Source organism: Haliotis asinina, chromosome 10 (assembly GCF_037392515.1).
Source record: "Haliotis asinina isolate JCU_RB_2024 chromosome 10, JCU_Hal_asi_v2, whole genome shotgun sequence".
Classification (NCBI taxonomy): domain Eukaryota; kingdom Metazoa; phylum Mollusca; class Gastropoda; order Lepetellida; family Haliotidae; genus Haliotis; species Haliotis asinina.
The window spans coordinates 45,166,892-45,193,108 of NC_090289.1; the positions used below are offsets into that span (position 1 = coordinate 45,166,892).

Consider the following 26,217-nt stretch of genomic DNA (forward strand, 5'->3'; position numbering starts at 1 on the left):
ATTATTTCAATGTCAACTTCCTGGGAAGTATACAACTCTTGCTGCCACTTGGCGCAGCGAGTTTATTGAGGCTCTCTCATCCTAACGAGGTACCCATTAACAGCTGGGTGGACTGTGACACATAGTTACAGTACTTTATCCAAGTTTACTGCACGTTGCTATACCCGCAACTAGGTGTTTGTACGCATTCGTATGGCCATCATCTGGTCATCTACCAACGGATTCGTTGGTTCTTTTAAGTTCACAGGATTACATATTGTACACTATAGGTTCAGACAACACTGGAAGAGTCTGCACGCAAGGCTGACTTCAAGGTTTTATTTGTTTACACCCGGTCACAGGTGGGCTCGATCTCAGTCTCGCTGGATCACTAGTCTGGCGCTTTAACCAGCTCGTCCACCATGCCCCCTATAATTTCAAGTCCCGGGTCATCCAAAAATTTCATATTTTAAAAACGAAAAATCTTTAATCCTCGCAATGACACGAGCGCCTGTGGTTGTCACCCCACTGGGAGTACGGAAACTTATTGAATCGTCATTGACCAATGAAATCAAAGTATTTTGCTTTCATACTATGTATGTTTATGACACGAGTGCCTAAATGTCGGTATTTCCCGAGCGAGAGCGAGTGTCGTAAACATAGCGTGGTGACACGAACATAATATTCTGTTTATCGCCAAAGTCGTCAAACTAAGGAAAACAGACCCAAATCTACTTTCAAACATGGACTGACTACCCACCGGTACCGTCGCCGCATGTTGAACGCAACGTCACGGAAGAACCGTGACGTTATGGCATTGTTCATGACGTCACGTTACCATGACAAAGTGATATTTTCGTATGAAAAACATGAACCCCGTTATGTTTCCCTCGTTATGTAATAAAGGGCTATATCGCGAACATCACATAAATCACATCTACATAAATCTCGAAACCGTTTGGGTTGTCCGTTCAATCCTTTTTATGTAGCATTGTCTTTATGATACCTCCCCCTATAACGGTATCTTCCCGTCCTAATGAATAAACAGTCCCTGAATAAACATCTAAGTAATAAATGTTTTGCTCGGAAAAAATATAACTATGGCATTTTTTCCTTAGCATAAACGGTGTCATTTCAATGCATTTCAATATATATAGCATTGGATTAGAAATACGAGCTGAGCTCACAGTGCGTACTAAGCGACAAAGTAACGTATTTATATTATTTTGTCTTCATAACTGAACTAGTTTTGAATCAATATGCTGGTTTTAAACACTATCTGTCATACTCTAGTTACTTCACAATCCTTTTATGACTGGATTTGTACTGGTATTTATCATGTATGCAAAACCTTTCTCATCACCATGAGGCTTAAATATTGCAAAGATGATCTAAAGGTAAATTAACTCACTCACTCCTCACTGTTTCGAAGAACAGTCATCGTTAACATAATCCTTAGTATTAATAACGTTAGCACTATTTCGGTTTCGATTTAGTACACGGAAATAACGGAAATATAATACATGTAAAACTAGAACTGTTAGTGGACAGAAAACACTTTCCGGCTGGGAACCTTCGTGAAGCCAGGGAGCCATATAGAGAGTTGTAGATTATCCCTGGTGAAACCTGCTGTACTTAGCTCGTCTCATAGTGCCTGAACCACATTAAATATTGTTCCTACTGTCCCTTCCTGCAATGCTAAAGTCATAAATGAGGCAGTGGGTCATTTCATCCCGTTCTCATTCTCTCATTTCATCAGGTGTTCTTTCCAATATAAGTGGGTTTATTTGATACTATCAAAATTATATATCATCAGAGACTGAGCGCAAGTCTGCGCCGTCCTCTTCTTGCTGTGAGGCGAAGGCATTATTGCGAAAGTAAGGAAGGTTTTCATTGGTCAATTCTCAACACTACGCACTTCCGTATTTACTACTTTGCGTAATAGGCAACGGGCGTTGCTTTGGTTTCAGTCGAAAGATTGCCTTTACGAGCATATTTCGGATACTGTGACAAAACACAGTTAAGGTAAGAGAGAACTGTTACAATGGCTGATAATATTTAGGACCTGTCGATCGTGTGGTATTCTGTGGTATTCAGTCTTGACCCCGACGTCCGCCATCAATTGTCACTAATGTCAGTCTCAGATTCGGTGCTGCAGTCATGAATGCAACCTGTTTTAACTAATCGTTTAAAACTTGTATAGAGGTTTGGACATATCTGGTTGGTCTAGAGATCTTTTGAGTTGTTTTATGTAAAACTAAGATTTTGTTGGGGGAGGGAATCCGTCCTGTCTAATTTTTCACAGTAATTTTTGTGAATCCCGAAGCACCGTGGTGTAACGTGTTTTCGAGGTAATAGCGCAAACAGTGACCATGAACATTATTGCGTATCATTAGATTATCAAAACTGTAATTCCGTAAATAAGTATCACCTCACCTTTTATAAATTTATGGTTAGAATGTTCTGTTTTCCGCTGGTTTCCAATGCAACATACATTTCGTGTCTCGTCCGCAAGCACGAGCGCTAGAAGTGACGTACAATGTTTTCGGGTTACTCGTTATTGCACGGGATAGATCTAACTCCCTTGTATGGAAGCGCATGTGATACATTCTTCTCCACAGAAACCAACAAATCGTTTTAATTGAAATCCAAGCAAAGTGGTAATTTGGTGTTCAATGTTTTTTTATTATGTTAGCAACATTCCATTCGAGTCATGTGATATTTATGTTTGGCTTTTCACTCGACCAGACGATGGCCCGCTTGACAAATTGCAAGCGTTATTTCAAAAGTTATGATCACATTCACAAAGGGTCTCAAAGTGCATTACGTTCTATGGTAGAATTTTAGTACTTTGACAGAAATTAGGCCATAACTTCCATAAAAGCTGAACATTTAAAACATTTTGTGTACCGATTGCGACGGAAGCTTCTGCCCACGAGGCAGTGGCGCTGTCATCTCACTGTACACAAGAAATTATGGGGAAAAGAAATACCCTGAAAACATGGTTCCCCAAAAACATGGTATGGCACAGTAATTATTGTTGTGTTGGGTCTAGCGCCATATTTTCAACTATAATCATTGTAAGGTGGAGTAGTGCAAGTTTTCGGACGTAGCATCATGGATCATTAAGAAAGTGGTGCTTAACCCTCAGGGTAGTGTAGTAGTGTTTGAATGGCATGTGGTGCTTGACCCTGGTGATCATTAAAGGATGTTTGATTGGCAAGTGGTGCTTAATTCCCGTGATTGTAAAGGGGCATTTGATTGGCAAGTAGTGCTTAACCCCCATGATTGAAAGGGGCATTTGATTGGCAAGTGATTGTTTAAACCTAGTGTTGGGAATTGGTTGAAATCTCACAACTGATGATTGCTTCAATATCAGCAAACAATCATGGAATAAAATTGGTTAACAACATCTTTCAAGTTTTCCTATTATGGTTGTTATTGCAGATAAGTATAACATGATGCAACCTGTTACTTTAAGATGATGACTGATCTATCATGAACATCAACTTCCAAAAGTCTTCATGAAATGTTCAGTCGTGACTTTTCAATAAGTGAAGATAGATTTCTAAGAATAAAACATGTTTCCAGGTCTTGACTACTTCGAAGATATGTTACATAGTCAAGTGTTCCAAAGACTAAATCTGTAGTTCCATAATCATTATGAGATTATATGTTTGATTATGAGAAAATGTGATCAATTGCTTGGTTGTTTGGTCACCTGTGACCAATCTTGCATTTTATCAATTAATGGAATCACCCATAATTTAACCCTTAGGATAGTGTTGGGATCTTTGATTGGCTAGAGGTGTCAAACCCTGTGGAACGAGAAGGGATGTTTGATTGGCAATAAGTGCTTAACCTCATGATTGTGAAAGGTTGTTTAATTGGCAATTTGTACGTAACCCTAAGAATAGTGGGGGAATGTTTGATTGGCGATAAGTGTTTAACCACCAGGATTTTAAATGGGTTGGTCAGAGGTGCTTAATTGTCAGGAACATGATCACTGGATTGTCTGGTCCACACTGGTATGTTTACATTACTGCGTGCAGCGCAAAACTAAACTCACTAACTCACACTCAGGAAGTGCAACTTAAGTATGGATATTTATCACATCCAGCACATCCTTCAAATGATCTTAATGATTACCAGGAACTCTAAGTTTCATAATCCTGGATCACATTGTACCATGACTGACGTATAACCTAGCTGACTCACTCACTCAGGAAATATGTCGCGAGCAAGGATGTTTATCAGATTCAGCACATCCTTTAAATCAGGTTGAAATAGTCACATGTTGGCAAGTTATAGTATACTATAAGACATATTGTGCAGTGTTATCTGATGTAGAGAATAATTGGAGTACTGTCAATTGAGAAAACAGTCTTTCAGCATGTACAGAGGAAACTAGCTTATTTCGTAATATTGCCGACTGAAACTAATGATGATTGGACTATAATCCTATGTTACTTACAAAAGTGTGCAGGTAATGCAGATTTATCTTGTCATTTGTAAAAGGTTAAATATGCATGAAAAGGGAAAATGTGGTACTAATACAAACTAGTCTTGAAAAAGCTATGGGTTGTCATCACTTGACCTGCATGCAGTTGGTGATAGTGATTGTAGAGCTAAAGTAATCTCCCACACCTTGACTCAGACTTGTGAGAGTCAGTGAACCATTGTTGCAGTCTGCAGACCTTTGAAGAAGATAAAGATTGATCTTCAGTAACAGGTGCTTTTCATAAGCCACAACTAACAGGATTGGGTGATCAGACTTACAGACTTGATTGACTTGTGTCATTGTATCCAATTGGGAAGATCAAAGTTCATGCTGTTGATCACTGGGTTTTTAGTTCAGACTAGAGAGGTACAGATAAGCTGCATATCTGTGTTAATTACACCAAATGTCTGTGTGAAAACTTAAATCCTGCAAGTGTTTTGCATATGTGTACGCTTGAAGTTTTGTACATACTCAATAAATTTGAACTTATATGCGTACAAACAAAAATAGATCAAATAACTGAGGTATTCTGAAAGGTTCTAATAAACATCTATTTCTACACTTGAACTTGGCAACTTGCAGTCTTTCTTGTCATTTCACATGTAACAGATCAAATATAAACAACAAACATGTAAACAAACATTTAAACTTCCTTATTTTTTTACAATTAATGGAAAATGGCAAAATGCACGTTGAGTTTAAGTGAGACTGGTACAGTATAATCAAAGGAAGGTTAGGACATGCAATAGAGACACACACAAGCAAGTACATGGCTCATTCGTTTTGTCAATGACCCTGAAAATTATCTGTAGCCCTGAGACTAGATTGTTTACACTGCAGACCACTTCCATACAACTGTAATCTGTTTCCTGTAGTTCAAAATCGGAATGATAAATACTGCTGGTATTTCGTGATTTTAAAAATTTAGTCATGATATATTGCCAAAGTATTGTGCACTGAAGCAGTGATACTGTACAAATTCTGATATAAGGGTGGGGATGCGATGCGTATCACGATGCTAAAATCTTTAGTTTTAACACCCAGCTATTAAACACCCTAAAATCAAAACAAAACCAATTTTAAAGTATTTCTTCAGATTCCACCAGCATCGTTTAATGTTCATTTGGATAGGAGATAATTAGGTTTATACAAAGTAGTGTTGGGAATGGCTTATAATTGATGATTGCTTCATTGCCCATGAACAATCATTGAAATAATTGTTTAGCATCATTTTCCTATCCATGCTGTTATTGCAGATATGTATACCATGATGCAACTTGCTACTTTATAGAGATGACTAATATATACTGAACATACAAACTTCATGGAATCTTCAAGAAATAGTTATTCATGATTTTTCAGTCAAAAAAGTGAAATTTCTAAGAAATAAACACGTTTTTAGGCCATGACAACTTTAAGGATATGTTCCATTAGCAGGTGTTTCAAACTCTAAAACAGAAGTTCCAAAATTGTTTGTATTTGATTATGAGAAATTGTGATTGATCTCTTTGTCATTTTGTCACTTTGACCAAACTTCAATTATTTCAATTAATCGGAACACCACTAATACAAAGACTTTAAGAATGTTGATAACATGAGGTTGCTATGTCTGAAACAGTTCATGACTCAAGAAAATTTCGAGAAAATGTTTGCTTATGAAGGGAAAATAAGAAGGCATTTATTTTAATCCTCAAACAAAAGTAAGTTGTTTTTTTCTTGACAGATATCGCTTATCATCAGTGTTCAAAGTTAAACATTGATGGGTGGTGGCGAGACATTTGAAGTGTGGTATTTGGATATATGACAATGTCAAACTATGTATGATGTATCGATTCACTGTACCAGCGGCCGATGTATCAAGGTATATCAATGAGTTGTCACACCACTAATGATAAGGTGTTGACTGATGTTGCTCCAGGTAATAAGTGTTGAATTTCAGAGAACTCATTGCTGTGGTCACTGATGTCCTGAGGGTGAGGTTGTGTTTAAGTCATTATTTCTGAGCTGATTTTTCCTCAAGTCAATAAATTCAAAGACTGAGACATTTCTTTCTGCTTTCTAGATGTCATTTCATGAAGAATCTGTTCAAAAATTGAAAACCAAAACGAATTTCGAGTTTATTTTTCGACTGTTGAAGTTAATGAGAGATGTTTATGAGGGCAAAATGTTTTTATTCATGGGTTTTGAATATATCAGGATAGTTTTGTTGGTTTATTTTGTTAACGTGAATGCAGACAACAAACTGATGAATATTCGATAACCGATTTGAACAAGTTGAAGTCCAAAGCTGGATATTTGTTGTTTAATTTTTCATTCAGCAATATGTCCTCTAAACTGCAGTCACAGAATTATCGAATGTGGACCAGACAAAATATTGCGATTGATAGCGATAGCATTTGTGATAAGGTGACACATTTGTCCTGCGAGAACGTCCGTCAATCACTGAGCCTATTACGAATACATGGGAATCTGAAGACCTATCCTAGCCCGGATCTTCCCAGGTGCGTAAACTGGTAGTTACTGATACTGTAGAGAGAATTGATCATTGAGAGGAACAGACGCACCCCTGTGAGTCAAGGGCAACCCTGTCTCTTGTCACTGTTACTTATTGCAAAATATCACAAGTATATATATATATATATTTATCTTACCTCACGCATAAATGTTGTTATGAATAACATTGACTGGTTTGATGTATGGAAATTACCGATGTTTTGTGAATTCAAGTCAAGGGAAGATAACTCTAAATCTGTTTTTTCTTGTTTCATCTGCAAAATCTAGCGATGGCTACGAAAAGATTTGCCTCACATTCCAATGAATAAATTTTGACAAAACGTTTCGAATTTAATCCGTGTGAACACTAAGAAGAGAAATTACACTGTGGCAACTTTACTATGACAATACCTGGGGGAAAAACAGCAAAATGCCAGATTCAAATTGTTTTATTCACACAGGTTCCCTGAAGTGTACAATTCAAAACCCATGCTTCAAACAGTTCTGGCCCTAGGAAAATAAACAAACATTGGGGGTATATCAACCTGTGGTCCCATCTTGACCAGTGAACAACTTATATGGTATATAGGTATTGCAGTGTTCGTGTTTTTGTAGTGCTGAATTCAAAGGGATGGCCACAGTCATTTAGCACACCTGTCCAAGGCCTTTTGTGGTTGTTGCGGTGAACATTTTTTTGATAGATTTTTTATTTATAAATATCACATCTTTGATCTCTGCTATATGATAGTGTACTTGGAAACAAAACAATTAAAAGAATTGACTTTCAAATATTGTGAACATACAGTCAGGAAAAAACATTTTGGTGTTTTGCAAAGTTTACATTTGAAGTTCTGCATGCAGTAATATCATGTAAAATATTACCTATATATGATATATCTCTCTCATCTGAACTCAACGTTCCTTTTTCTGTTTTGATTCTCAAGAAAGCATGTTTTTGAGCTCAAATGTAACAGTATTCTGATTTTTTGGTTGTAATTTTGTGATAAAAAGGTGGAATATTGGCCTGAAAAGTATGACAATGGTTAAAAAAAATGAACTCAAATTTATTGTTCGTTACAGGATCATGAATTTTGTTATAAGATAGCGACAAGAAAGACTGATAATATGATGATGCCTCTGAAGCAAAGCTGTTATGGCTGATGAGTCACGTACATGTGTTGCAGTACTATCACAGATGGATATCAGAGAGGAATGTGTACTTGAGGTTCAGTGTGTGTCACATTTTATTGTGATACACATGGCTGTATTGCAGTAAGTCTTATCATTCTTAAGTTTAAATTCAGAGGCAATCAGAAATGTCATGCCATGAGTCGGAGTTTACAAATAGAACAAAATATGATACCGGTGGTAATGGCCGACCATTCCGCCATCTTTGAAACCCAGATGTTATTGACTGAAGTGTAGGAATCTGCTTACACAGTAGGGAACTTAGCTGAAAATTCACCTGTTATCTTTTTGTGCTTGCCTTTTGTGATTATGGATTATTTCAAATGTGTTAGGCAAACTTGTGTATAACATTAAACATGTGATAAAAACTGCTGTTTGAAATCGTTCCATGTTGAGAGCACAAAATAATATTTTTGTGATCGTTGAAAGAATAAACCTCAATAAAGCAGTTCATGATAATACCACATCCTTAGTATTGTCTGACTTTTATTGTACAGAATTTTAACTATATCATGACTTCCTGTGGGATTAACTGTGGTTATACTTGACTGAAACGGACAACTATGTTTAGTCCATTATAAATGTGCTCATAGTTTGTTATACAAATTATTGCCCCTGAAACAGTTTGTTGTGTCTGCCTTCATTATATACATTATTTACTGTATTTATTTTTAAGCGTGACGTGACATAAATAAAACATGTTATTCCTGAACTATTTTCTGTCTGCCTTACAGACACTGTAGATGTAAACAGTCTATCCTACCAGGAAGTAAAATAAAAACCGGTTTGTGAAAATGAACACCCTACCCTTAGAACTCAAAGACTGAATAGATTTGAAAAATGTCTTAGGTGAAGGGTTGTAGTCCAGCTGTTTATCCTTTGCTGGTGTATAATAGGTTTGGTCAATAGCAAATCGGTTGTATTGCAATATATTGTATTTCAGGTACTCGTATTACAATGCCTATTGTGGTATATTGTTTGACTATGTGAAATTGATTGTGCATACAGATCCTGATTTCTATACACTAAGGTCCTAGAAAGCATTATGATTGCAGCAATCTCAAAAATAAGTTGAATAGTTAGAGACTCGTTTTTTTATGTTTAATACATTTTAGGATGTGAAGTGTGCCATGTCAGTTAGAGGAAAATATGTTGTGATTGAAAGTCTGTGTAGGTTTTAGCTTGAACCACAGAGATAATCACAAAACTGCATATATTTTCTTACCAGTGTACTGGTACTAAAAAGATATTGCCATTCATATTGTGCAATATTTTCTACTTGGGTTTACCTCTCGCGAAATGAAGCAGCCACGATACTGTGCATTGCATATTGTCATTAGCAGACAGGCAGGCAGACATATGGGTGTCAATAAATCAGACATTAAGTTTTCTCTGTGAGTCTGCTTATCATATATCAACATGCTTTTTTATGTAATGAGTAGATTTTACTTGTTTGTGTACACAACCAAGATTTGACTACTGCTCACAACCTCATACTAAGGGGCAAGCATACAGTTCCATGCTCCGTGAACCTACTCACTGCGCCTGTGTTATGAGCGCAGTGCAGCATAGCTGTTGAGCCTACTTTTTCCCCCAGCGCTTGGGGAAAATAAGTGAATCATTTGAACTCCGATTTCACAGGCATTTTTTGATTGCATTTATTTTTCAACTTTATAGGTTAAATTGGTATTTTTGATGATTTATTTAGGTAAGTGCATACCAAAAGGTATCAAAATCTGCAAAGTTGTGTTTTACGTTGGATGTGACCTTAAACCAGGATTTGTATAAAGATGACATTTTTCTGCTCTAACATTACATATTTCTGTGGGTGATAACAGGTCTGTCTCGTGGAAAACAGGAATGGTTGAGTAGCCTAGTGGTGGAAGTGTTCACTCACACAAATACACAGGTTCATTTCTTCACATGGGCACAGTGTGTGAGTCATAATTTCTGGTGTCTCACGTTGTGATATTGCTGGAATACAGTTATGCCCTGTTTATCCGAACCTCAGATATCCGGAAAACTCGCCTTCCGAACGAAAATATGTTAGAACAAATTCACAACGTTGTAAAAGTACTCACTTATCCGGGAATCCGTTTTCTGTAACCGTACAGTGATTTTCACATACAAAACACTAACTTATGTGCATTTTTGTCTCGTATATCCGGATGGTTGAGCACCTGTATGTTTACACATGCGCTTACCAAGGGCCTGGCATGACGTAATAAAGAAGTCAGCAGTCTTTGAAGCGTGAGAAGATTACCTCAGACTACCTCTGAGTAGCAAAGTGACACTGAGTTAATTTTGAGGGGTGTCAATTTGTGGGTCACTATTATTAATCAATCCAGATAATCAAGCAAGCCTGGACAGCTGTGAGCAATTGCGAACTGCTTTCATCATGTGGATATTATCCAATCAAATGAAGACCCACTAGAAGACATGGCCTTGTCGGAACTTTGCGATGTACTACAATCCTGTACAATCTTGTGAATGTCAACAGTGATGAACTGACCGGCAAAAGTCCTCTTGCTTTTCTATACAGCCAGTGCAAAAGGCTATGATTGATTTCTTCAAGCGAGCATAACTGCATGAACAGGTACGAGACATTGTATGCACTGATATTTGTTTATGTGTAATCAACAAAGATGTCTGATGCCTACTATGTTCGTTTCTTTGTACGTTTCTTTGTACATATGGCCTGTGATTCAGATATCTGAAAATTCGCTTATCCGGACAATTTCAATAAAAACACAAGTGTTGGGATAAATGGGGCACGACTGTATTGCTTAAAGTGACCTAAAACTAAATTCACACTCACTCGTGTTACGCAAGATTTGTGTAAGGATGATGTGACATTACAGCATCCTGTCGGTCAGTATATCTGTCTTGTGTTTCCTGTTGTGAGGTCCTGTGGATCATGTCCAGCAATAATCCATAGTCCTTGATCATGGACCTGTAGCGCTTTGTCAACATTAGAGCTTTGTGTGCTTAGGACTGATAATGACTTAGGATCGATCAGCTTGGAGATCACAGGGTAATGGCAGACTATATCATCACTTGTTGTGGAATTGCTGAAATATAATGCTGAGATTGCACTGTGTTTTTGCCTGCTTTAAAAAAAAATATTGGTTTCAGTGCCTTTTATTAATTAAAAAGTTCATTGGACAGTCAATGCTGAAAACAAGATGTTTGTTTTATTGTGTTGTTTATTTTAGACCTGGCCAGTGCTTATTTTCCTGGTTGAGAAAACTACTATTCCAATTTCAGCATTTCAGATGTGAGTCACCAAATACTTTTTTTCACAACTGTGTGATTACTATATGTAAATTGTACTGTGACTGCTTCCCAGTTCACCCAGCTGCAAATAGGCACCTTGTGAGGTTGAGGTTTGGTGATACCTCGCTGCGCCTAACAGGCATTTGCGCTGTTCCTTTACCATGTCTACTTGCCACTGTGCCCTTGAAACAAACTGGGAAAATGCACATATAAATGCACAAGGGCTCTGCAAGAAAACCGGTTTACTGGTATTTATCAGTTCAGCCATGAAAACGATACGTATTGTGTTACAATGATTGAAAATCAGTGTTTTAACATGCATTTGGGAAACTTTGTAACACTTGGAGGTCTTCAGATATTTCAATTTTTCACCCCAGAATTTAGGGGTTTGTTGTAAAACGGCAACCCAAACAACAAACAGTCACCCGTCAAAACTATGGCAAAGGCTTCAGTATGGCAGCATTTTAAGTTGAAAATGTTTTTGTTTATGAATTTTCTTATTATATTAGCTAAATCAAGCAATTGTGATTTTGCAGGGTTTTTGTTTCCTAAATAAAACATTAATTTAATAATGAGTGTATTTTTGATTAAAAAAACCTTCTTGCAATGTATTGCACTTTTGCAATGCATATCACATATTGCAATATATGCTTTTGCATCGCAAAATATCGTAATATGTAAACAACCCCTAAAATGATGACAGTTGTTCAGACAACCTTTATATTTTTGTGATAAAGATTATGCAGTTTGTTCCAGGGTTTGGTCTGGGTTTTTTTATTACACCCTGTGTTGGTTTGAATTTTATCTATATTTGTTTTTGAGTTAGATTGCATTTCATTGGTATCAATTTGTCTCAAACGGATTACATCTTCAGCATGCTGACTCTTAGAAAGAGGAAATACGCTTGCCGTACTTGTCATGATAAGAGCATGAACAGCCATAAGATTTGTGGGTTGTGAATTTCCTTGTACCAAAAGAGGCAAGGTGGGGTTTTACGTGGTTCTTAAGAATATTCGTTCATATGACGATAGGCATACGTGTGTACGTGTGACTGCTTTTACTAGCTAGTTTTATAGTGCAAGCCCACTGAGATTTCCATGCCACAGTTAAGTGTGAATACTCCACTCAGACGCAGAATTTGATTCCGAGTAGACCAGTCCTTGTGTTACCCATTAAAACCTAGTGCCGGGTAGGGACCAACAAGTACCATGTTTTAATGTCTTTTGGTATGACATGACTGAGGATCAAATTTGCCTCTCCTCTATCCACTACACCACAGAAGCGATTTGTACTAAAAAAACCCCAAACTTTAAGGACGACAAAAACTTCAAATTCGAGTCACTGTTTCAGTGATTGGCAAAGGTGGGGACCATATGCCATTTTTCAGATTAGAATAAAAAATGGCCCATTAAAATTTTGAAGTTTACTATTGTATAAAGGAAGTGGTCCATTTTATATTCTGAAAATGGCTGATAATCCTGAAAATGGCCCATTGTCAAAGTCCTCTTTCCCAATCCCTGCAGTGTTTTACCTTATAAAATGATGCTTATATTGTGGTTCATGGTTACCTTCATGTTTTCAGGAAAGATGAGCAAGTATCCTTCACAAGCACCACCTAGTTATGACCAAGCTAACTATGGTTATAGCGAACATCCAAATACAGGTGAGCTATGATTTATCGCAGTGTTTCATAATATTCTTTAGAAAATTAGATTCCTAAGAAATATGGATAAATATATGGGGATGAGTTTAGCTTATTTATTTTTTTATTTGTTGGCTCACATTTTTTAGAAAGGTCAAATGCGTTCGTTCATCCCATATAGCAAACATTTTAGATTTGAAGATCGGGGTAAGAATCCGTCTTCAGTACTTGTTATAACTTGTGACGACTAACTGGATCAGATGATCAAGACTGACTGACTCACAGGAGCTAGGCTGATATCGTTACGACTGCATGATATCACTGTGTACTAGAATATGGACATACACTTGTCAACATTTAAGAAATCTAAGACTTTAATTATTATTTGTCTTTGAACCAAATATCTACTCAGAAACTCAATCACTGATATGCAAAATGATAGAAATGTAGAAATGATTTCATCGTTATCTCCCCTGTATCCATGAGAACAAAATGTCTGCCACTGGCCATAATAAGTATCATTTACTACAGTATGTAGGAAAATATTCACATTCTGACACATAATTTCCCCAACCTTATCACATTAAGCATGTTAAGTATTGCCAAACGTATTCCTAGTCCTGAAGTGTCCGTGGAGAACTGATGTCATGGAATACAGTGGTTGATAAGCCAAGTAACAGCTTTGTGAAAAAATGTTCATGCTAGTCGTAGGAGCCTGTGACATGTTTTAATGGCTAGCTCTCTTCACATGACATCTGTTAAACTGGGAAAGTATGCACAAAAAAAAAAAAAAATAGAAATAGTTAAGAGAATTATCCATTTACATTTACTAGATAATCATGATTTCATGTTTAATTTTAAGGTAAGTCAGTGTTTTGGTAATTTTTCATAATTTTCTCTGTGAACCATTCCTGTGTATTATCAGATTACAACACATGGGTTTTGCTAACACACAGCATGGTATCTAGTGATTTGATTTAACTCAATTTAGTTACAATATTTTAAAATATTTTTTAAAAATAAAAACTTATTGCACCTTCATGTGGCAGGTATTGGATTTGCACCCATTCAGGCAGGTCAAGGACAGTATAACACTGCCTACAGTCAGGGACCAAATGCCTCTGCAGCGTATCCACCCCCACCGCAGCCTGCCTTTGTGAGACCACCTCCACAAATGGAGCCCAAACCTGAAGAAAACGACGTTTTTAGTGATACAGTTATGGCAGGCTTTTCAGATAAAGCTGTCCGAAGATCTTTCATTAGGAAGGTATGATTGAGAAAGTGGTTAGATTATGTTGTGTTTCAGGTCACACTTTCTTAGTACAAATTCTACTAACTTTTTTGAGTCCTGTCTATTATTTGAACCACACATTGACAGTGGCACCAAATAGCCAGCACACAAAGGCAGCAACTTGACCCACTCAGCCACAATTTGCTTCCTAAAAAAGTTAAGACCAACAACAGGTAGTCTAGATCATGTACTTTGTGAACTTGCTGACCAGTGTAAGAAGTTGGCATGGCTTCCATGGGCAAGTGTGCTAAGTGAGTGAGTTTGGTGTTACGCTGGTTTTATCCAACAAATATCATTGTAGAGCACACCAGAAATGGGCTTCAAATGAACAACCACCTTGCTTCCATACCAGCAGGTGACCAACTAAAACGCATCGTGATTTATTACTGCCTAATCATTTACTGACTGACACAATGAAATTGTTTGTTGTTTGTTTGTCCAGCTGAAGAACTAGAAGGGAGGTAACTCTGTACTATTATTTGTTGACATATTTTGATTATGCGCTCCAGTGCGTGTCAGTGTGAACTGAATGTCTGAATAAATGGAAATATTTCAGCTATTACTTCTGATTAGTCTTTGTCAGGTGGAGGAGTGATGGGGTAGCCTAGTGATTAAAGTGTTCACTCGTTATGCTGAAGTCAGAGTTTGATTCCCCCCCATGGGTCCAGTGTGAAGCCCATTTCCCCTACTGTGAATGTTGCTAAAAACAGCATAAAACTGAACTCACTCACTCATTCACTTGTTGGGTGGAAGAAAATAATATTATTTACTCAGTGTCACTGTGTGTTTGACAGTTGTATTTGGAAGTAGAAAATTGTGATCCATTGATGCACAGTTATGTCATGTGACCACAAGTTTATGGACAGCATCATCCTCAGAATGTCTTGACACATATGATTGCATGTGTATCTTACCTGATTGCATTTCAGGTGTATCTTATCCTGATGGCACAGTTGCTAGTCACCGTGGGATTCATTTGCCTCTTTATATATGTGTGAGTATGCTGTGTTGCATCCTTGATAATCTCCAGGGTATACATTCTGATAGGTCTCCGCTGGTACCCTGGATGCATCTGCAGCTCAGCCTGATAATTTCATTACCTCCCTTTTTATCCAATCAAATGTCTTCACTGGAAGGTTGAAAGCCTGATAATTTCATTACCTCCCTTTTTATCCTGTCAAATGTCTTCACTGGAAGGTTGAAAATATGAATCACAAGGCTTCTATCACAACTCACTTTCACTTCTTTTATCAAGTGGATTGAACTTTGATTAAAAGGATTAAACAGTTGCTAAGATGATGAAGCATGTGTAGCACATGTGGTGTTGCCTCAAGTGCTGTCCGGTAATTCCATGCTCCTAAGCACATCAGTTGCACCATGGCAACTAACATCTCTTATTTTTTGTGACTGAACATGCTGGCATGCATCATATTTACCTGGAAATATAAGTTTTATTGATGGCTATCAGATCCTAACGTGCATTATGTCATACGGTTGACCTTACCAGCATTCTAACAACATCGCTTGTTATTCGGTAATTCTGTGTAGCAACTGGTGTGCATAACATCCAGCCAAGTATAGAGATGTATTAGGGCAAGATTATTTTAAAAAATCACTGCATCAATGTAAGGAAGTGTATTTCATATTAAATCCAATTATGAATAATGAAGAAAAAGGATTGAAGAAAACAAATTTTCATGAACTGTCAAACAGTAACTATTTGCATTTATTTACTTACCTTTAGTGATTAAAAGCTAGTCCATTGTAGAAATGTCCTAATTTCAAGCGTAAATGTAGTAGCAGACAATGTTTACCTTTGATACAATAGTATGCCTTTGCAGCAGCACAGAATTATCGGACATGCAGAATTACCAGGCTCAATGGTAATAGCTGTTCACCCAGCTGTGAATGGGTACCAGGTGGGACAAAATGGTGATAGTTAACTTTCTAGTGATTCACAGTCAGTATTCCTACAATGACAGTGGATATCGAGTGGAGAGATCTGTTGGCTATGGTAATATGTTAGGGTCTATTGTGTATAGAAGTTGGTGTTGTTGGTTGCTAGAACAATTAAAGATAAGGATTGTTTGACATGTTGTAATGAATAATGTACTGGCTTTTGTTGAAACTTGACAATTTCTGTGTTCCCTCTTTCAGGAATCCGATCAGAAACTGGGTGAGGACTGATGGCTTCTGGTTTTACTATGTGTCCTAGTAAGTCCATTTGTCTTGAATGTGAAGACTCAGGTTAGAATTCAGTAACCAATGTCGTAAGAGGCGACTGACGGAATCAGGTGATTGGGTTGACTTGGTTGATGCATGTCATTGTATCCCAGTTGCATAGATCGATGCTCATGCTGTTTATCTCTGGATTGTCCGGGCCAGACATGATTATTTACGTATGGCGTAAAATAAACTATAAACTAGGGCTTGCTGTTGATATTGATCATACATTTTGATAACGGTTTCTAAATATCAATAGATCATTGATGAATATTGGAGAAGTAACTTTCAGCAAAAATTCCCCAAAAGTTTGAAAGAAATTAATGTGTTTTACATCATTTATAAGCCGTGACTGATAAATGGGTTACTAACAAAATTATGTCCTGAACATGATTTAGGAGGATGAATAAACAAAGGCCTTACTTTTTATATTATGTGAGTAAATTACAACTTTTTGTATCATAAAACTTATTGAAGGACATAATGGATTACAGAATTTTCATATAGATAATGATGACTAATTTCTGAGTAAGAATCATTGTAAACACCAGTAAAACCAAAACCAAACTGTCTGTGTTTCTTCTATGTTCAACAAGATCGCTTCAAGATGATGATGATGATGATGATGATGATGATTGCATGTTAATGGTTCATAATTCTATCAATACTGTTTCCCACATTACAGCGGAACATTTCTGGTGACATACATTGTGCTGATCTGCATTCCATCTGTCAGGTAAGTTCATGTATTGATACATATCAGGGGCCTTACTTGTAAAACTTACGAGAATTGTTTTAAGAGTACCCTTTAGCAGGTGCTCTGGCAAAATTTCTTTAGTGGGTACACTACAATAATTTTCTGACCAGATCAGTCTGATTGTTTTTCATCCAAACCAAATGGGATGTTTTGGACAATTTCATAGTAATGGTCGGCGATGACTGTGCTGTTGAGCCACAGTCAGGTTGTGAAGTTAAGAAATTCATAAGTACATATATTAAAGATAACTGCAGTTTGCCCAGTAACTGTATGAGGCCTCACCATCAGTTAGAAAATACATTGATCTGAGAGTCACTGACATGAGGGGCTGTGGGGTAGCGTAGTGGTTAAAGCATCTCCTCATCATACTGGAGACCCGGGTTTGATACCACGTGTACACAATATGTGAAACCCATTTAACGTGCCCCCCAGCATGATATTGGTGGAGTATTGCTAAAAGCAGTGTAAAACTAATCTCTGACATGAATTTGATTGGAAGCATAGATGTCAGCACGTCAACAAAAGAATGATGTTATTTGAACAAGATTTTGTGAGTGCTTGCAATTTACAAGATTTGTTTCTGTTGCAATATTATTTTCCTGAAAAGGGTGAGCTTCTGTACCTATCTGTGCTGGTTTGATGTGAAACATGACAATGCCTTTTTGTTAATAGGCGTGCTACTCCTGGAAACTACATCTGTCTTGGTGTGTTTGTGAGTAGCTTTCCGTGTATTTTTGTGTTTTCTTACTGAGCTTTTTATCATGAATTATGTCAGATTGCACAGATTATATACTTCTATGTTGTAAACTAGATTGATTTATGAATTGAACTGGCCATAAATTAAATTAAATTAAATTAAATTAAATTAAATTAAATTAAATTAAATTAAATTAAATTAAATTGAATTGTTTAAACATTTTAAAAAGATAAGTGTATACTTACAATTAAAAATATGTATGTTAAATTAAAAGTGAATTTTAAAAATACATCCATAAAAATGTTTTCATGTCAATGTTTTCTGTTTTAGACATTGGCCTTCTCCTACATGGTGGGAACAATATCGAGGTGAGGAGAACTGTTATCTCCTTTTGGCTTAGAATATTCAATAGTTCAGAGTTGGAACAGTTTCATTCTCTGTGCAGAGTTGTTGCATTCTTTGCTTATACAAGGATCTGCTGATCATTGGCACCAAATCCAGTTTCAGCCTGATCGATTTTGATCCAGTATTCCCTTACAGTTGGGTTTACTAAAATACTGGAAGCCAGAGAATCGAGGGATTGTGTTATGATTTTGACTAAAATACTCAGGGTTGGTGCAAAGCAGAGTGGAACGTAAAGTCAGTAATCCTCTCTGCATCTTTTCTGAAACGTAGTTATTGAAATCAGTTGATATGATTTTCACACACTTCCTGTCCTCTTAGTACCCGTACTGATATGTTCTTGGTACTCGTTTTTCTGTTTTGAGAAATATCAGTGGTTTTCGTTTCCTTGTTTCAGTTACTATAGCACGAACATTGTCCTGATCACGATCGGTATCACAGCCCTTGTCTGCCTGTCCATCTCGCTGTTTGCCATACAAACAAAGGTGAGTCCACTTGAACATAACCACTATCTAACATGACTGTCATTCTTGGTTTTGTCTGTTTGTTATTTAACATTGTGCTCAGCAGTATTCCAGTTATATGGCAGCGGTCTGTAAATAATGGGAGTGGAGTCTGGAACAGACAGTCCAGTGATCAACAGCATGAGCACTGATATGAGCAAATGAGAAATGATGACTTGTGTCAGCCAAGTCAGCGAGTCTGACCACCTGATTCTGTTAGTCACCTCTTAGACAAGCATGGGTTACTGATGGCCAATTCTAACCTATATCTTTATGGGTCTGTCATATATTGTACATCTCAGTACATATGTACTCAAGGACTAGCTATTGCAGTAATACAATACTGCAAAAGTTATTGTAGTTTTTCCTTTTGTGCTAATTTGTATTGCTGAAAGTAACCTATATTTTTTAAAAGTGCATACCTCTGTGCATTAGAAATTGGTCATGAATGGTTTCCCCATTTTGAGTCTTCTGATTCTTTTCTTTCAATAACCATTAGTGATTATTTTGTATTTGTTTAATGGCTTATTGTATGATTCTGTTGTCCAGATTGACTTCACCATGTGCAGCGGCCTGCTGTTTGTTCTGGTGATGGTGTTGTTTTTCTTTGGCTGGGCGTGCCTCATCACCTTCTACACAGTCGGCTACAACAGGGTATATGGAACATCTTCACTATATGTCACAGCTATTATGCCATTCTTAAAGATGCACAAGAAGCTATAATGCAAAACTCACATCGCTGAAATGATGCCACCTACCCTATACTTTCCTGTCTCAGACAAGGATTTACTTAGGATTTTTTGAAAACTAGAATTTTTTTAGAGTGCTCTTTTTTTTGGAAAGTCTGTCTTCTTGTGTTTGCGACATCTGAATTAAACATGGTGTGTTTAGCACCTTTGCTTTTGCTGTTTATGTCAGTGTATCATTTCATTCAAACTTAACAAATATTGAATCAGCTGCTTCACAGCAAGATGTAAGTGTCTATTAAGCATTTTCCTTGTGGTGTAAACGACTACCATGTTTAAGTTGATACATGACTATCGAATTTGAGGTTGTTCCCATACTTTTGTGTTTGTAAATATATGCAGGTAATGTTTTCAATGGACCAAATTACAGAAGTAAACTTTATCATTTTAATAAAAAGTGAGTCATGAATTTGTTATATTAAGGATTATTTAATGTTTAATCTGTATCAGTGATTGATTAACGTGAATTGGTTTACACAGTGATTTGATGTTTCAGATTTTGGACTGTGTTTATGGAGGTCTTGCAGCCCTTGTGTTTGGCCTGGTGAGTACTGGCAGAATGTTTCAGTTCTGAAAGAAGCCTTTAAAGGAAATATGCATGAATTTTATGCAAAGTCATATCACGTGACAGCAGGGCTTTTTGGTTGACAATGACACATATCTATCAGAAATAGACAACTGCCTTGACTCGAACTAGTGTTAGATTTAGTTGAATGGTTGTTAACACCACACTCAGTAATATTCCAGCTGTATGGTGGTAGTCTGTGAAAAATATACTCTGGATCAGACAATCTAGTGATCAACAGCATGACCTCGACCTATGCAGTTGGGATGTGATGACGTGTCAGTTACGTTGGCAAGTCTGACCTAATCCCGCTTAGTTGCCTCTTACAACAAGCACGAGTTGCAGAAGACCATTCCTAACCTGAATCTTCACAGGTCGTATCAGATGTAGACAACTGCTGAATAATATTGACCATTAACAACAATAAACTAAGTATTAATTGGATGCCAGATCAATAATTCAGTAAATCATCAGGGACAGGATGCTGTTAAGATGCATACAGCTTGTCAAGTACAGGATGCTCACATGGATATGTTGCGTGAAAGTTTATTTTGATTAGGTACATGCTGAAAAATCTGATCATTCCCCCATGTCAAAGGTTTTTCAGTTTCAGTTAATATCGAAATCTTTTACTTACTTTCTTCCTTTCTTAGTGGAGTAGACTTGTAGGGAAAGTGTTTGCTTGTCAATTTATCATGTCAGTCAAACTCAACAAATATTGAACCAGCTTTGGTAACATCTAAGTTAGGGTTTGTTTCCCCGCTCAATCACTCACTTTCACACACTATCACTCTCACTCACTCGCTGCTTATGTGCTGACGAATGTTGCAGTTCTTGATCTACGACACCCAGATGATAGTTGGTGGCAGGAAGCATGAACTCTCCCCAGAGGAGTACATCTACGGCGCTCTGCAACTGTATATGGATGTCGTCTACCTCTTCCTCATCCTCCTCTCCCTCTTTGGCAAGAGCAACTAGGACATCTGATTCTTACTAGAAAGACATGCCACTTGATGTACCGACAAGTTATTATTTAGTATCTGGTACAACGGATACAGTTGTTGGATTGGTTCTGACATTCAGGTGGAATTTGAAAATAATCAAACAATGTTGCTACCAAAATGCTTGATTTGTGGTCAGTTGTGAAACTACATTGAAGTGGCAGATGGTGTTAAATGTTATAATTTTAAATGACCATTGTTAAAAATTCTCTTGTGGCATGTATGGTAACACATGAATAATTACACCAATTGTACATAACTCATCCTTTCTGGATGAAGCTAGCCAGCTACTGATGTTAGGTGAGCCATGGATGCAAAATCATCACTGGCAATATTTCTCAGGCAGCTTCTCCAGCAAGATGCAACACAGTCCTGATTACTTATTTTGTATCATGAATACACAATGCCATTTAGAAGTGGCCAATCTGTTATACTGTGAAACCTGTCTAAACCAACACCCTACTGGACCAAAATAAAATGCTGGTTTAGACAGTGTGCTGAATTTGACCATGACGATCATTTTACAACATGACTGCCATTTACACTGTTGTCTTAACGGGAAGTAGACATTTGTTTTTACTGTAAAAATCCTTAGATGTTGGCAGGCTTACAGTGCATGTTGTTTAAAGGGATGAACTCTTTGGGTCATGCTATATTCTGAACTACCCAACGAAATGGTGATATAAACTTACCTCGTACTTTCTTACGTGATTAAAATCAATTAAGTGGATATGAACTCATTTAGATTATTTTGACAAGCATTGACTGACATTGAATGACTCTGATCAATAAAAGTGAACACTAACTCAACGTTGGCCATACTTTCAAAGCAACGAACAACCATTTGGATGGATGGCATGGACGTCGCAAGAAGTTAGTATCTAAGGCTCACCCAAACGTGTTTGAAATGCTGTCCTTTCTGAGGTCAGATAAAAACTGCCTGGCAGGGGTTGCCACATAAATGCAGAATAGACATGTCTGTAGGTAATTGCGTACACAGATGCAGTTTTTCATTTAATAAAACTGGATGTGTCCTTTGTTTTATGAAATAATGAGTACAGAAAAAAGTGAAAAAAAATTTGTACTTTAATGTCCATTCAGTGGATTTTAGTGTGGAAATTACATTATGTTTGAAATTGTATCATGAATGAAGTAAAGTCTGTAATATTTCATGTATATTACTTTGTTGAAAGATTTCTTTCATTTTCCATTTGCGAATTTGTTGTTACCCGTATGCTTATCAACACAGATTACGTCCATTGTTTTACAAATGCTGTCAACTTGAAAATCCTCGAATGCAGGCTTATTTGTTGTTACAAACATCACAAATGTCTACTCCCCAGTAACAGACCATTTACATGTGTCAATTTCTTTATCTGAGTATTCATCACAACTTCCTGTTGAATTATCTAGCGTTCTAAGAGGATTAATTAGTGTATTGGAGTATGGGTCCTTGATTGCACAGCTCATATCCATGCCGATATAGATAGATCACTTCAGAATTATCTCAACCACATTGTGACTACACAAGTTAGCTATGAATAAAGACCAACTTCATGCAACAAATACTTGTCACCAAAAGAAAGTAAAGTCATTCAGCATCACAGTATTTCTCATAAAACTAGTTCATAGTGAAAAACATATATGACTCTGAACAATGATAAAATGTAAAAACAGACTGCCAACAACTGAAGGTAGGTCACCATACTAGATACCATGGGGGCTTATAGTGCTTTTCAATCTGCATGGTGTCCAGTTTGATTTACACCATCCCTTAAGGTGTTGGCGACTGTATGCAAAGTTTGCCATTATCTAAAACCGACATATATACTGTGATTAAGAACTGTAGTATAATTTTTCAAATTATGTCTGGTCTCTTTGTATGATGTCCGCTCACACACCCTCTCAGTATGGAGAAGCCACACAGATTTGTTGGTAGCAATGAAAGAAAAGAAAAAATGGACTATTTGAAGTTTGTTGAATAAAATCATTCCCTCCAAAATTTACTTAAGAGAAACACTCTGTGTTTCCCACCCCACACCAAAACTGAAAAAATGTGTCTGTGTTTATTTACTGTGCATATCAAGGACTCAGTACTTACGGGTACCTGTTGGTGGATGTGGCTCAGATTAGATCCTCATTTATATCTGCAGCCTGTTGGCTAAAGATGCTGAGCGTGTTACATGAACAACAGTGGAATGAGTTTTAGATTTGTTAAGGTTTTAGGATAGACTCTACTTTCGTTAAAAAGGGCCAATATCATTGGAAATTAATATTGTGCAAGTAAATTGCTGCTTTGCTTTCGCCATCCATATTTTGTAAATGTTTCTGATTTTCTAACCTGTAATAGGGTGGCTGATGAAAAATATAACAGTGGAAAAGTTGTTTTTTTCTTAATTCTTTTCTGATTTTATTGCATGAACTTTTCATCAATTAGTTACAGTCTTTAAATAGTTAATGATGAAGATCCATGCTTAGACGTTTTAAATGAATTTTAGATAAGAAATATGAACCTGGTCTTAATTTTGATGGGTGTGCAAAGGAACAGTATGTCATGTTTTTAAATATGGCATACATTTTCTCATTAGCAGGGAAAATTGAAAAAGAAGATAATCCGAATCTGGAAATGCTCTGATGTAGAGTTGATGACATAGCCATGGTTGTCCATGGTAGAACAGCACAAGTCATTCCAGGCTTGATGTACGTACATCGGAGACAGGCTTGTCGATGGCTCCGACTTTTATATCACAGTGTGAACAAGATTTGAGCCTTTGCATTGCTCAGTATTAAATTCCATTGCAGAAAGTTATAAGAGAGTTGAATGATTGTGGTTTGAGTTGAGGTGCTGTATTTGACTGTCTTTTCTGAACCATTTTATGGACAATAATTTATGTATTGTTTTCTGAAAGTCTTCACTGAAAACTGCATGTGACAAAAACGTAGCTCCCTCGTTATCTATGTTCAGTTAATGATTCAATGTTATAGTGACAGAAGGAAAGGAACAGTGTCAGTGAAAGGATTTTCTTCATCACATGAAACTTCATGAATTTGTCTTAATATGACAGTAGAAGGATTTTCTTCATCACATGAAACTTCATGACTTTGCCTTATTGTGACAATAGAAGCAGTTTCTTCATCACATGTAACTTTGGTTTAGTGTGACAGTAGAAGACTTCTTGTCATCACACAAATATGATATTATATTACTACTGAGCTGTTATTGCACCTGTTACATTCAACAAATTTAATCATTAGTAGTTGTTTGGTTGTCAGTGTAAGAAACTTTTTCTACAAGATTCTTCTGACTTTGCTCAATCCTAACATGACATTCAGATGGTTGTATATGTTTTTTAGGAAAACATGTAATTAGTAATTCAAAGTGTTTTTCCCTTACACTCTTTAAATGCTGGTTAGCTGCACTAGCAGACAATGTCAGGGTTGCTTTACTGATAATGTATAGGATACCAGGTTGTGGGCTAATCTACCGGGTAAAGCATTAGCTCATCATGCCGAAGACCTTGGATCGATTCCCCACGTGTGCACTGTGTGAAGACCATTGCAGGTGTATCAGGCCGTGATATTGCTGGAATCTTGCTTAAAAACATACTAAGACTCACTCATAAATCCTGTTTGATATCAGTGATCTTATAAACATCGCTTATGAGTTGCATTCATTAGCCTTGGAATTGAATTTGAATTTTTTTCAAAGAAATGTGATAAAAGGTCAGGTTATGAATTTAAAAAGGTTTCGTTTTGAAGGTAATACATAAGGACAAGTGTAAAAGTTTGTATCCATCATCTGAACAATCCTCACATGTCACAGTTTTATTAATCATCAATTTCTGAGGATGCCTTACCTGACTGTTTGCCAGAATGAATTGCCATTTTTTAGTATGTCTGTTTTTGATATACTTTCATGTAGACGTGACAGTCTTCACAGATCGTCAGTCAGTGATAAACCCTACTTCTCAGTTCTCTTTAACAATCACTGGAACATATATTGGTTTCCTTTGTATGAGCTTACATAAACTAACGCTTTCTTCTTTACATGGAAGTATTAACATATTCATACTATTGATATGGATGGATATTTTTGTATTTTTCAAAAAATTATTATTGTCTAAAAAGATTCCTGTATTTCTCTTAGATTGGATGTTGTTTTGTCTAGTAACGGTTCTGAAATAAATCATGTATTAGTGTTTTGTGTCATGTCATTGGTTCTGATTAAAGAGATGTCACAAATTTGGTCAGTTATTTGAGACTAGCATGCCAAAGACAAATTGGATCAATGAATTATTTCAAATAACTTCTATAACGTATTTTAATATATGCACAGTGTACTTTTGGACCAATTTGACTTTTTGAATTTTTCAGAACAGACGTATGTATGTATATAGCTCTTATTGATGCACAGACTGATGCACTCAGAAATCCTTTCTTGAATTGAAGGTTTTCAGTTATCCAGATTGTAAGAATTGGTAATACTGATTTGTTTCCATTCCAGCAGTGTTTAATGAATTCATATGAAAGTTTGACAGAAGATAATCAAAATCAGGCATTGAAGATGATATTAGAAGGCCAGCTGTATTTTGTCTCAATTATAGATGAGAACATCACAATGGATGACGTCTTGTGTGCTGTATGGTCACAGTTGGACTTGATATGAGACTTGTCATGAAGAAATGGCGACACACAAGTACTGTCAGATATCAGATATATTTTCAGGATTTTTATGGGAAATTAACTAAAATAATTAATATTTGTTAAAAGATTAATAATCTTAGCAGACTTGTTTATGTTTATTTCCCCTCTTTTTCCCCGAAGGGATACATTTGTGATAAATTTGAACAGCAAAATCAGCATATGCTTGTATAATTCCAGATACTGTGAATCATTTGTGGATCCAACTTAAAGAATTGCTCCCAAAATCTTTGTCAAGGCCATTGTGGTTGT

The 26,217-nt window shown here is 36.7% G+C and overlaps 1 protein-coding gene across 1 annotated transcript; it reads left to right on the forward strand.

Moving 5' to 3' along the window:
* Positions 1-1,874: 1,874 nt before the first annotated feature.
* On the forward strand, positions 1,875-25,463 carry LOC137298050 (protein lifeguard 2-like). Its single transcript, XM_067830096.1, has 12 exons — positions 1,875-2,004; positions 13,020-13,100; positions 14,129-14,346; positions 15,300-15,364; positions 16,528-16,584; positions 17,279-17,329; positions 18,023-18,062; positions 18,378-18,415; positions 18,847-18,934; positions 19,502-19,606; positions 20,195-20,242; positions 21,095-25,463. Exons 2-12 carry the CDS (start codon positions 13,025-13,027, stop codon positions 21,239-21,241), a joined length of 933 nt encoding a protein of 310 aa, XP_067686197.1. The 5' UTR covers positions 1,875-2,004; positions 13,020-13,024; the 3' UTR covers positions 21,242-25,463.
* The last annotated feature ends 754 nt before the right edge of the window (positions 25,464-26,217 follow it).

What these genes read in the sequence shown, in the direction of transcription:
- LOC137298050 (XM_067830096.1), top strand. Translation starts at nt 13,025, where the DNA reads ATGAGCAAGTATCCTTCACAAGCACCACCTAGTTATGACCAAGCTAAC. An exon ending in ACATCTGTCTTGGTGTGTTT is followed by an intron (nt 18,063 to 18,377) that starts GTGAGTAGCTTT and finishes TTTCTGTTTTAG; the next exon opens with ACATTGGCCTTCTCCTACAT. An exon ending in ATGGTGGGAACAATATCGAG is followed by an intron (nt 18,416 to 18,846) that starts GTGAGGAGAACT and finishes TCCTTGTTTCAG; the next exon opens with TTACTATAGCACGAACATTG.